The 12,460-nt window shown below is 32.0% G+C and overlaps 1 protein-coding gene across 2 annotated transcripts; it reads left to right on the top strand.

Annotated features, from left to right (window-relative positions):
• Positions 1-4,964: 4,964 nt before the first annotated feature.
• LOC116121014 (protein trichome birefringence-like 43) lies at positions 4,965-10,742 on the top strand. 2 transcript variants are annotated; one of them, XM_031406980.1, is made up of 5 exons: positions 4,965-5,348; positions 8,580-8,751; positions 8,972-9,162; positions 9,226-9,384; positions 10,314-10,742. In XM_031406980.1, the coding sequence occupies exons 1-5, from the start codon at positions 5,035-5,037 to the stop codon at positions 10,609-10,611; spliced, it is 1,134 nt and encodes a 377-aa protein (XP_031262840.1). In that variant the 5' UTR covers positions 4,965-5,034; the 3' UTR covers positions 10,612-10,742. The 2 variants fall into 2 exon arrangements, with proteins under 2 accessions (XP_031262840.1, XP_031262841.1); XM_031406981.1 differs by having other exon boundaries at positions 4,968-5,348; positions 8,987-9,162.
• Positions 10,743-12,460: the final 1,718 nt, after the last annotated feature.

Here is a 12,460-nt window from a genome sequence, read left to right as displayed (position 1 = left end):
TCCAAATTTTTTTCTAAAAAGTGTAAAAAAGTGAAACAAACGGAGCCTAAGTGTTTCTGTTTTAAGGCTGCTTCATTGGTTGTTGCGTCTACGTGTGCCGCGTGGTATCAATGTAATAATGCATATATATTTCTTCCGTATTTTAACTATTATTTTATAATGATTATATTAGATTTGTTTCAATAAAAACAAAATATATATATGTTTTCATATTATTGAAATTAAGATTTCATTTTAAATTTAACTAGGTGAAAGGCAGATTGGCTATCTGAAGATAATGCATACAATCTCAGAAAGAAAATGGGGATGAGAATGTTGAGATACAATAGTGAACAATTCCAAAATCATGCATTGATTGAGATTGAAGATTTGATTAAAAAGGGTGGAAAATCCATGGCTGATTTCCATGCAATGCCAATCACAAACCGTTCTGAATTTGACAATACACAGAATAAATTGCTTCTTGAGGAGTTGAGTTATGATAGTGAAAGCAACGAAATGTTGCACAATGATTTATAAAACAGTCTCAACAATGGGCAAAAAGACATATATGATTCAATTACTGATTCAGTTAACAATGAAAGAGGAACGTCTTTTTTTGTTTACGGATATGGTGGAACAGACAAAACATTCCTATGGTCAACAATATCAAAATACTTAGATATTATTTTACTGAAATGCCCTATACAAGATTATATATATGGGGCATTTTTGTCCAAATATTTAATTAATGAGGTTAAAGAAGTCATTCAACAAGTTGGGTTAATTGTTATTTGAAATCAATATGAGGACATTTGTGTCCGAAATTTTTATTAAAGGTAAAGTTAGAACAAAAATAGGATTACATCGGTAATCTTAAAATATCATCCTTTGAGTCAGTAATCACATAACCCTTTGGGTGCATTTGGATCAAGGGCATACAAGATAACGGGGGTAATCTTTGTTTATTTTGCAGATTCTAGTGTTTGGTTTGTAAGTAATAAAATATTATGGGAATCTTTTATTGCAAATATTGTTTACTGTTGGTAATGTTCGGGGTAATACCATCTCTCCCCCCCTCTTCCCCGGGGGATTAAAACATTACTGGGTAATATTATTTTTTTACCTATTTTTCCCTTAATTAGATACCATTTCGGACACAATTGCCTTTAAATGTCTACCAAATAACAATTACCCAGCCCCCCCAACATTTAAGAAATTAGCTAAAACACCACAGCCACAAAAAAGTTTAAAAGTTAACAAAATACCTTCAGTTACCCAAGACCACCCCTACCATTACTCACCACCGCCGACCGCTGGTGTCAGTTACCGTAATGGTGCATAACTGGTAGGATCTGGCCGATCTGTGCTAGTAAGGCCTTTTCCGTCCATGGATAACAGATCAATGGCCGGAAACGACCAAATCTGGCATTTCTATGGTCGTTTCACATCCAAAGATGTGGCCATGAAACGACACAGATTTGGCCGTGAAAAGGCCAGATCTTTGGCCATGAAACGACATGGCCACATCTGTGGCCGTGAAATGATCATTGATCTGGCCATGGAAATGGCTTTGCCAACACACGGTCGGCCATATACGGCCAGTCGTGTGCCATTCCATCGACTATCGACGATAGCCTATAGTGATGGTTGGCTGCCGACAGTGGATTGGGTTGGGTAGGGGTGATTTTGCTACAAATGGCTAGGGCATTTTAGCAAAATTTCAAATTTAGGGGGTTAAAAGAAATGATTCAAAAAATAATAATAATAAATACTATTATATTAATATTAAAAAGGAGGGCAATTTAGTAAGCTATATAACATACCCACCCATTTATCCTCCCAACCAAACATATTATTCACCAATTTATTCGAACCAACCAAACACATTTTCTAAACATTCCCAATAATCTTCAAGGTGGTCTATCTTTCCGTTAATATAACATCCTCCTATAATAAAACATTATATGATCCAAATGCCCCTTTATATCACCTCTCATATTACATAAGTAATAAAAGATTACCATAATCTTTTATTACCTATTAAACCAAACAAAGTAATGACTGAATTAAAAGATAAATTACTGGATTAATCTTCCAAGAGCCTTAACCAAACACAGTCGGGTATTTTGTTCTTTATAATTTTGATGCTGACATATTTCTAAAGGACACTTTCCTGTGTTTTATGCTCTTGGTATAATATATAGTCCCTATCACAATAAAAATGGTATATTCTTATCAAACCTTGAAGGGGCGTTTGGATCATATAATGTTTTATTATAGAGGTATATTATATTAACGGAAAGAAAGATCACCTTGAAGATTACTATGAATGTTTAGAAAATGTGTTTGGTTGGTTCGAATAAATTAGTGAATAATATGTATGGTTGGAAGGATAAATAGGTGGGTATTTTATAGAGATTACTAAATTGCTTTCCTTTTAAATATTAATATAATAATATTTATTATTATTATTTTTTGAATCATTTCTTTTAATCCCTTACATTTGAAATTTTGCTAAAACAACCAGCCATATAAAACTTTAATTTGTAGCAAAATCACCCCGAACTCACCCAAAGCCATTGTCGATAGCCAGCCATCACTATCAGTCGTCGCCAGTAGTCGATGGAATGACACACGATTGGCCGTATATGACCGGCCGTGCTCCGGCAAAGCTAGAAATGGCCATGGATCACAAATCCATGGCCAAAAAACAGCTAGATCTATGGCCATTTCACGGCCACAGATCTAGCTGTGAAAAGGCCAAATCTTTAGCCGTGCCATTTCACAGCAAAAGATCTGGCCTTTTCACAGCCAAATCTATGGTTGTTTTACGACCACATCTTTTGCCATGAAACGGCCATATAAACACTAAATCTGGCCAGAAAAGACCTTATCGGCATACGAACAGCCAGATCCTGTCGGTCGTGCACCATTACGGCGACTGACACCGTCAGTCGGTGGTGGTGAGTCATGACCAGCGGTGGTCTTGGATGGCTATTGGTATTTCGTTAACTTTTAAACTTTTTTGTAGCTGAGATGTTTTAACTAATTTCTCAAATGTAGAGGGGCTAGGTAATTGTTATTTGGTAGATATTTGAGAGCAATTGTGTTCGAAATGGTTTTTAATTAACAGCGAAATGGATAGAAAAATCAAATTACCCTGGTAGTGTTTTAGTAATACTCCCTAACTAGGTAATAAGATTACCCTCCACGTTACCAACAGTAAACACTATTTGCAAAAAGATTATCGTAATATTTTATTACTTGCAAACCAAATATAGGAATCTTGCAAAATTAACGAAGATTACCCCGTTATCTTATATACCCCCGATCCAAACGGCTCTGGAGAGATAGTGAAATATAATATGCACTTACCATTTTAAAAATGTATTATATAATCCTCTATAGGGTTTTTCGTTTTTATAAATATATTTTTTTGGGGATAAATGATAATTTTAGGAGGGTACATAATAATCTAAAGAGGTATACAATACTTTTAAAAAATCGTGGGTGTTAGATAAGTCCAATAAAACTGAAGAGTTATTGTTCTAAATAAATATAAATGAGATGATATTTTAGTCTTACAGCTTAAATCTATCAGTATTTGGTGTTAAAGTCTCAGGATAAAATTTCTTCAAGAGAGAGAAAATTGTGTATTCTTGTTGAAACCTGAGGAGGTTAAATGTATTTGACTAAACCATGATGGATATATTGTAATTAACCATTTTATTATTATTATTATTATTATTATTATTATTTTTAAATCATACTCATTTGCATATTTACACTTATTCCAAATAAGAATATTCGTCTTAGTTCAACCAATTTTCTATATATACACTTTTTGATTAAAGTAATTTTCATATTAAATTGTGCACGGATATATATTGTTGGCCCATTTTTTTTTTCCCTTTTTATCTTTTTGGTAAGTATATATGCCTATATGGGAAGTAAATCCAGTAAAAATAATATGTATATAAATATATAGATAAATTATACTTTGAAAGGAAGTTTTTCTAATTAGTAAAGTTAAAGCTGTCTCAGTGGCATCCGTTTCTTCTTCTGTGAATTAAGTTATATTTATTAATAATTAATTACTAAATATTCTTATTACATTTCAAGAGCATGCGAAAGATATCCACATTGTTGACTTACCTATTAATTAATGGAAGAATATTACAAACTACCCATATGGTTTTCAAATTTACACACTGATGACAACTTTCGCACTTCTTAAATGCACCCTCCTATCATAGTTTGAAAAATATATCACAAATACCCCTTTGCCTTATAAATAGACCTTCATAATTTAAAATTTTATGACAAGTACGTCTTTATCATAACTCTGTTATATTATCGTTATGTTTACAAAACACTTTCTTATACGATCAAACATTTATTATTTAACCTCCACACTTTCTTATAAGACCAAAGTTATCATTTCACTCATCTACGACAAATAATAACATAATAGAGTTAAGGCAAAGAGGTATCCATGGTACAATTTTCAAACTTTTAAGAGTCTATTTGATAAAAAAAAAAAAGTGAAAATTGTCTTCCAAATGATAAATTCGGAAACCTTAAGGGTAGTCTTATATTCTCCCATTAAGGGTTAATCTCCTTCAACACAAATAATTGCATTTAACCCCCTGGGGTTTGGGTCTAGTATCCCCGATCGTGTAGCTTGAACTACTAGGATAGACTCCCTTGATTCTAATAGACATTAATCCATGTAAGGGTTGAACAAATAATTCATCTCTATACGTTAGGGAAAAAAGGTTAAAATTCACTCTTAATTCTTTCGTTGCTGCATAAAATGTTGTTTCAAAGTTAAGATTTTATTCATGGTTGTTAGTTTAAGGGGGTTATTTCCTAGTATTTGAAAGGTCAGGACTTTGATTATTGGACCAAAAGCTTAGGGTGTATTAAATCTTTCTCTTCCTTAAACACACACACAATAAGTTGAAGTCATGAGCCATCTCCTCTATATATATTAAAGATATCCTCCCTCATATTATCTTGAGTTTCATAGCTATCTCTATCTCTATCTCTATGGGTTCCTTGGCTGCTGCAAATGCAATCCTCGTTCTGGTGCTTTCTCTTCTCATTAAGGAAATTCATGGAGAGGGAGAGCCGTACGTTCATATTAATAATGGTGACGAAACAGGTGAAAAGATTGGAATTGGAACCAGCATATGTGATATTTTCTCAGGGAGGTGGGTTGAAGATGAATCATATCCTCTTTATAACACAGGAGAAGGAGATTGTCCATTCATAGAGAAAGAATTTGATTGTCAGAAGAATGGAAGACCTGACAAAGGCTATCTCAAATATAGATGGCAACCAACTTCTTGCAACTTATCAAGGTAACCTCCCTTTTTTTTTTTTTATTTACTTGATTAATTATTATAAGTTGGCTATGGCCTCATTAATTTGTTAGATTTCATGAAATTGAAAGAGACGATACTCTCTAGGTAGAGACAAATAATAAGACAAATTAATTTGTTTAAAAGCCAGCTCTTTCTGCATGCATGCCTCTCATGCCTAATTGCCTTTTCTACTCCACCTAAATCAAAATTCTCTTCAAACAAGAAATTTTGATTTAATTACTTTGAAACAAGAAAATTTCAATTGCATAGTAGGTGAGTTAGTTCAAAAACATTTAGCCATTGGGGTTAACTATACTTAGGGAATCTTGTCTCTGAGTCGTGAGAGAGGCAATTATCTGGTTTATCAAAAAAAAAAAAAAAAATTTCGTGTGATCAGAGAGAACATAAAAGACGTAAAAAAGATAAGGTGAAGAAAATTTAGGGTTCACTACAATTATAATATGTCATTTTAATTTAAATAAATCTCAACTATTAATATAATCTAACGTTTAAAGGCTTGATGATAAGATATATATATATATATATATATATATATAATTTTGCATATTTGTATAAAAGAAAACTCTATATAATTGTATAAGAAGTGCATGCACTAATGAAGAAAGTTTGTCATTATTTACAAATATTCATGGTAGTCGTCGTTAATTAACCATCCCTAATAGAAAATATGACAATCATCAGGTGGGACAATCAGAGATGGTTAAGTTGTCTGTCTCATCTTGATGCAGAATCAACAATAGAAGTTTTTTCATTAATTAAAGGGATTTCGATTTCATCCTTAAATTATTCTATTAAATTTAGGCACTTTTCTATCTCCTCTCCCCAATCTTATAAATTAAAATTCTTTGTGAATCCATCACATATGGAATATTATTGGTAATAAAATATAATACACTTGCAAACAATAAAAATTAATTAACATTTGTTCATACATATGTTATCCTTGATAATAAATTATATTTTATATGAATGAAATAATATTTCTAATTAGAAAATCCTGTAAGGGTTGGTCGCCTTTAATTTATTCGTTGGTATGTTTTAACAAATGAAATTGTTGGAGCTCAACTTAATTGACCATTTGTTAGGACATCTAATCATTAATGGAAATAATTAATTGCAATTAACATTAATTAATATACTGTTTATTCATAATATATGAAAGTTTTTTCTTTACTCAACTTCAAGTTGTCAGATCACTGACAAACTAACAGAAATATAGAATAAAATATTCCCATTATAAGTATATAATAGTTTGTTAGACTAATACCTTGATCGAACAGTAAGTTATACAAGTTTGGGAGAAACTTATCAATCATTAACAGTAAAAGATAGTAAATATATAAATATGGATAGTTCTAATCTTAAATCACTCATATTTCAAATCATCTATCCAATTCCATGTGGTAAAAGAATATGGATACATTGTTATTAGATATTAATGGTTTTTTTTTTTTTTTTTTTTTCTTAAATGGTAAAGCCTAGTGTGTTCGTCCTTTTTATAGTGAACATTTGTCTAATTTTAGAAATGTGTCCTACGCTCGTGTGTTTGGCCTTTTTTTTATAGTGATTACTTTTTGTTTTCAGAAATATGACCCTAACGTCCATTTTTTTATTGTTCTATTTAAGTTAGAAGAAAATGACGTTTTCACAATTCATTCAAATTCAATCAATTTAACATCTAAATTCTGTCAATAATGTTGAAAATTTAATATATGTTTTTAAAAATGCAATTAATGAATTGATAAATTTAAAGATAAAATTGATGACATTTCTGAAATCGACAGGTGCTCACTATAGAAAAGACCAAACACATAGGAGTTAAAATTGAATTTTCAAACTAACGAATACTCATTACATAAAAGTCAAATACACTAGAATTTACTATTAAAAAAGTGAAACTCTTACCTTGAAACTTATTAATCTAAAACATAATTGATAGAGGTTGAGCAGGTAGATAGATGGAGGTTTATGGGTTGTTAGCTAATATTATTTGTGAGGGAGCTTAGTTTATAAGATAATTCAAGACAAAATGATGATGGATGGTGGTCCTTTTTCTACATGAAAATGATGACAATGTTCATAAATTATATTTGTTTTGATTTTAAGTATTATTTGTTTGTTTGTTTGTTAAGCTAGAATATGTGCATTTGGTTGTCATAAAAACTTTTAATTTTATTTTTTGGGATGAGTTTATTGACTTATATAAATCAAGGAATTCAGGCATTCAACAATGGGTCCATTACACAACTACCTTCTCACATCCATCCAATCTTGATTATTGCTTAACCAAACATTAATTTTGTTGTATTGAGAATACAAACTGAACTCAAACAACAAATAAATGCGCTGGAGTCAGGACTGTTATTTTGGTTAGCTGAAGTTGTTATTTTTCAGTTATGTTTCCCGCCCAAATTTATTTTTTTATTTATTTTTTTTATTTTTTTAATTATTTTTTTAGCAAGTTGATCAAATTGCTGAACAAGTTGCTCTCACTCCCTGCAAGTCCAACGGCAGTCAAGTCTCCTCTGTTTTTCTGTGATTCTTAAAAGATGAACCAATGGCTGAGATCATCTTTCATATTGATCAATAGATTGTAGTATAAAAGGATGTTTCTTGAACTTGAAAAATCAATATAGAAGCATTATCATCATTTTTCTATCTTTCAATTTTTCAGTATTTCTCTGCAACTCTAGGTTACTAGATTTTCTGCACACTAAACAGACTTTACATGTTGTTAAGTTGCTTTCACTCATTTTTGTCCTCAAAATAGAGATATGTTCCATTTTTTCTTTAGTTAAATCATTGATTATCATGATTTATTAATAATTCTTTTTTTTATTAAATTATTTAAAAAGGAATATAATTGTTATAAGGAAATATGAATTTTATTAGGAATAATTTTCTCATGTATTACTTATAAATAGTGGGGTGATTAGCCAATTCAATGTTGTAAGAGAAAATATGAGTCGAACATGATATATGATGTAAAAAGATTTGTTAAACACTGCACATTGAATTTATTTTGTTACTCTCTTATCCGTAGATGTGGGGGGAGTTATGTAACTATGTCGAAATATGTTAAATTATCGTATCTGATTTTATAGTATAATTTATTTTTATATGTTATCTTGTCCCAAATTCATTTTAAGAAATAATATTGAATAATCTTATCACATCCACAATATGAATCAAACTTGATTGATGTAGGTTCGATGGTCAAGATTTCTTATCGAGGCTTGAAGGGAAAAGCATAATGTTTGTAGGAGATTCACTGAGTTTAAATCAGTGGCAATCACTCACATGCTTGCTTCATAAAGCTGTGCCACACGCTATCTATCAATCACATAGAACTGGAGGCCTCTCCACTTTCACATTCCCAGTGAGATTCTCCCCTCCCCTTCATTATATGATTGCTCTCTTTTACATGAATCTTGTTTTTGGACCCATTTTCTGTGTCGGAAAACACCAATTTTCCAGTGGTGATTATAGTTAGCTTCATTATAGAACTAGAATTTTTCTGAAAATCAACATGATTTTGTAAGTATTTTAACATTAATGCATTAAACGGAGTCGTAGTTATAATGTTATATTCTCTAAAGACTTTTTGCATGCAGACGTTCAAGACTAAAGTGATGTTCTCTCGCAACGCATTTCTGGTTGATATTGTAAACACAAAGACAGGGCGAATTCTAAAACTTAACTCCATTCAAAGTGGGAAGCAGTGGAGGCAAATCGATGTCTTGATCTTCAACACATGGCACTGGTGGCTTCACACCGGAAGGAAACAACCGTAAGTAATTAATTAATCTTCATTAATTCTTAATTAACCTAACTAATCATTAATTAATTGCAGATGGGATTTGATTGAAGATGGAAGTGAAACAATCAAAGACATGGATCGCTTAGTAGCCTTTGAGAAAGCGTTGAACACTTGGGCTAATTGGGTTGACACAAATGTCGATCAAACCAAAACCAAGGTCTTCTTTCAAGGGGTTTCCCCTGATCATACCAAGTAAGTAAATTGTCCTTAAAAGTAATTTACATATATATGGGATATTATCATAAACCCCTGATCGTACCAAGTAAATAAAAATTTGCGTTTTTATCATGTTGAGAACAATTTTGCCAATTTTTATCAAAGATATCCCTTATAGTTTTAAAAGCATTTCATTCTCATGGTAACTTTGTAAAGTTTTATCATATTTACGTGTAATTTTGTCAAGTTTTATCATACTTCCCCTTACAATTTTAAAACCATATCGTTGAAATTTCTTTGCCCTAACTCCATTTTTTTATCTTTTATTTTAATTTTTAATTCTCTTTTGTAATTTTAAAAAATATATTTAATTGGACACTTGTGGAATAACATATTAAGAAGTATTATAATACTTTACCTATTTAATTATAATGTCAATTTGATGGATTGAGGACAAAGGGGTGTCAGTGATATACTTTTAAAACTGTAAGTGGTATCCTTGATAAAAATTGGCAAAGTTATTCTTCACGTGATAAAAAGGCAAACCTTAAAAGTACTTTATGATAATATATATATATATATAATGAGGATGTCTTGAAATTTTTTAATATGCACATCCAAGGTAAGCATCTTGATTATAAATCTTTTGAAGGGAACAACTGGACACTCACCTTCGGCTCACATATTCAAAAATTTAGGACGTCCACATTAGAGAATAACTATATATATAAAAGCAAATTTTCATTATTCACATGTGACAAGAACGATTTGGCCAACCTTCTTATTAGAGGGGATTTTGTTGCTTTTCTTGGGGTAATATTGATGACTAAACTAGAAGGGTTTATAATACTTTTTTCAAAAACACTAATTATCAACAAAAATAAACAATTATTAGAGAATTTAACTTAATTATAAGTTAACAACGGATATTAATTATATTATTAATTTTTAATGAAACGTAACAGTGGAGTTGATTGGGGGGAATCAAGTGCAAGTTGTGAGAAACAAACAAAACCAGTAATGGGGTCAAAGTATCCAGGAGGTGAACATAAAGCAGAGATAGTAGTGGAGAAAGTGATAAGAAGAATGAGAAATCCGGTGTATTTGCTGAACGTGACAAGATTATCACAGTTAAGAAAAGATGGTCATCCTTCCTACTATGGCATCGGCGGCCACAAAGTTCCTGACTGCAGCCACTGGTGCTTGGCCGGTGTTCCTGATACTTGGAACCAGCTTCTATATGCTGCTTTAATTCAAACCTAAACTAGTTATGCATGGTGCTCATTGTTAAAACAATAATTTCATTTTCAAGGCAACAGCTAACGATATTAAAATTGGCTCTGTTGATGTTAATGTGTTGTCTCAGTTTCAATGGTCAGTATTATATCGTGTTATTTTGTCTACATCTCTTAATTAAAGGTTGAAACATATATATTGATAAATAATTTTTAGCCCCCACCAATTTCTTCTTAAACCCTTGTATTCTACTTTAAGTGAAGATATAATTGTAATAAAAAATATTCCTCCATAGTGGTCTTTTGGAATTATTACAATAAAAAATTATAGGCATATAACTCAGGTTACAATTGAAGAGTAAACACAGAAATCCAATTGAAAATGGGTCGGATGTATATCATTCATTGTCTTCCTTTCCTTACTTGGACCACAAGCCTTGAGTTGTCTGACCGTCTCGTTGTAGCCTTGCTCCACTAATAGCAACCAAAGAAAACCAAAGACAAATAGTTATAGAATAAGGTGTAGGAATCAAGCATCCAATTAATTAGTGAAAACTAATATGATCAAAGAATATTCGAAGAGATCATTTTTCTTTTTTTCCTTGAGATTATTTTCTTTTCTCTTTGAGATTCTTTCCTGTTAGAGTTAACGAACTCTAGTAAATGTTTAGGTACCCATTTTTAATAACACAATGGAAATGTTTTTACCATATATGTTGATTAAACATTATCAAGTTAAGTGTCAATCAACAACCATAAGTAGGAAAACATAAAGAACACAAGTATATACATGGTTTGACTAAATCCACTCTTAGCCTACATCCATGGGACCTCGTCCAGATCGAAGCTAATCCATTATAACATCAAACATTACAAGAATAAACATTCAGAGTTGATTTTAGAGTAAAGTGGACTCTCTGTTCTACGATACACTAAACATCACCCTCTGATTCCCTAATGCTTCGTCACTCTTGGATTGCTTCACACACTAGGAACACTCCCGAACATGCTTGAGCTCCTCCCAAGCTTCACATGCTGGAGACATGCTCCAGCATCAACAATCGAACCTCTTTACAGTTGCCATTCAACAAAGAAGATAAACAAAATGGTTTTAGCACAAACCCATAAAAATGAACCTAACCAAGAAACAACTCTCTAAAAAGTTCAAAGCACCAACAAAATGGATATTCTGGTTAGCTCAAAAATGTACAAGAATGAAGATAATAAAGAAGATTTTCTTGTGCAACAATTCATGCCAACTTAGTAGACAAGGGCTGATATGTGTTGGTCTAAAAGAGGAAAAAGATTCCACCAAACTTTTGGGACCATAGCTGAAAAAGGAAATACCAGTTTTTCAGGACCACTTCTGAATATTTGGGACACCTATAAGTGCCGTAGGGGTGAGCATGGGCAGCGGGTAGAATCGGAACTGGAAACGGAACCTACCCGGAACCGGCACTGTGCGGGTAGGTTCCATTTCCAATTTTTTGGAACCGAAACTGTGCGGTTCCGGTTTCGGTTCTTGTGTGTGGAGGAATCAGAACCGGAACTGAAACCTGGAAAAAAAACCTAAAAAGGGTACCCTATTTGGAACCTGTAGCGGGTACCTGGTTTGGAATCGATTTTTAGAACCTGTTTTGGAATCTGTTTGGAACTTGTTTTGGAACTTGTTTTGGAACCTGTTTGGAACTTATTTTGGAACCTGTTTTGGAACCTGTTTGGAACCTATTTTGGAACCTGTTTTGGAACCTGTTTGGAACCTGTTTTGGAACCTAGACTGTAATGAAATATTTGTGAATAATGGGGGGTTTCTATTATTTTACATATAAAAAAATTTAAAATAGAAAAAGTTAAATTTTTAGAATAACCTAATTAAA

Source organism: Pistacia vera, unplaced genomic scaffold (genome assembly GCF_008641045.1).
Source record: "Pistacia vera cultivar Batoury unplaced genomic scaffold, PisVer_v2 Contig955, whole genome shotgun sequence".
NCBI classification, from domain to species: domain Eukaryota; kingdom Viridiplantae; phylum Streptophyta; class Magnoliopsida; order Sapindales; family Anacardiaceae; genus Pistacia; species Pistacia vera.
Note: the sequence above shows the minus strand (reverse complement) of the source record. Positions and strands in the feature narration are given on the sequence as shown.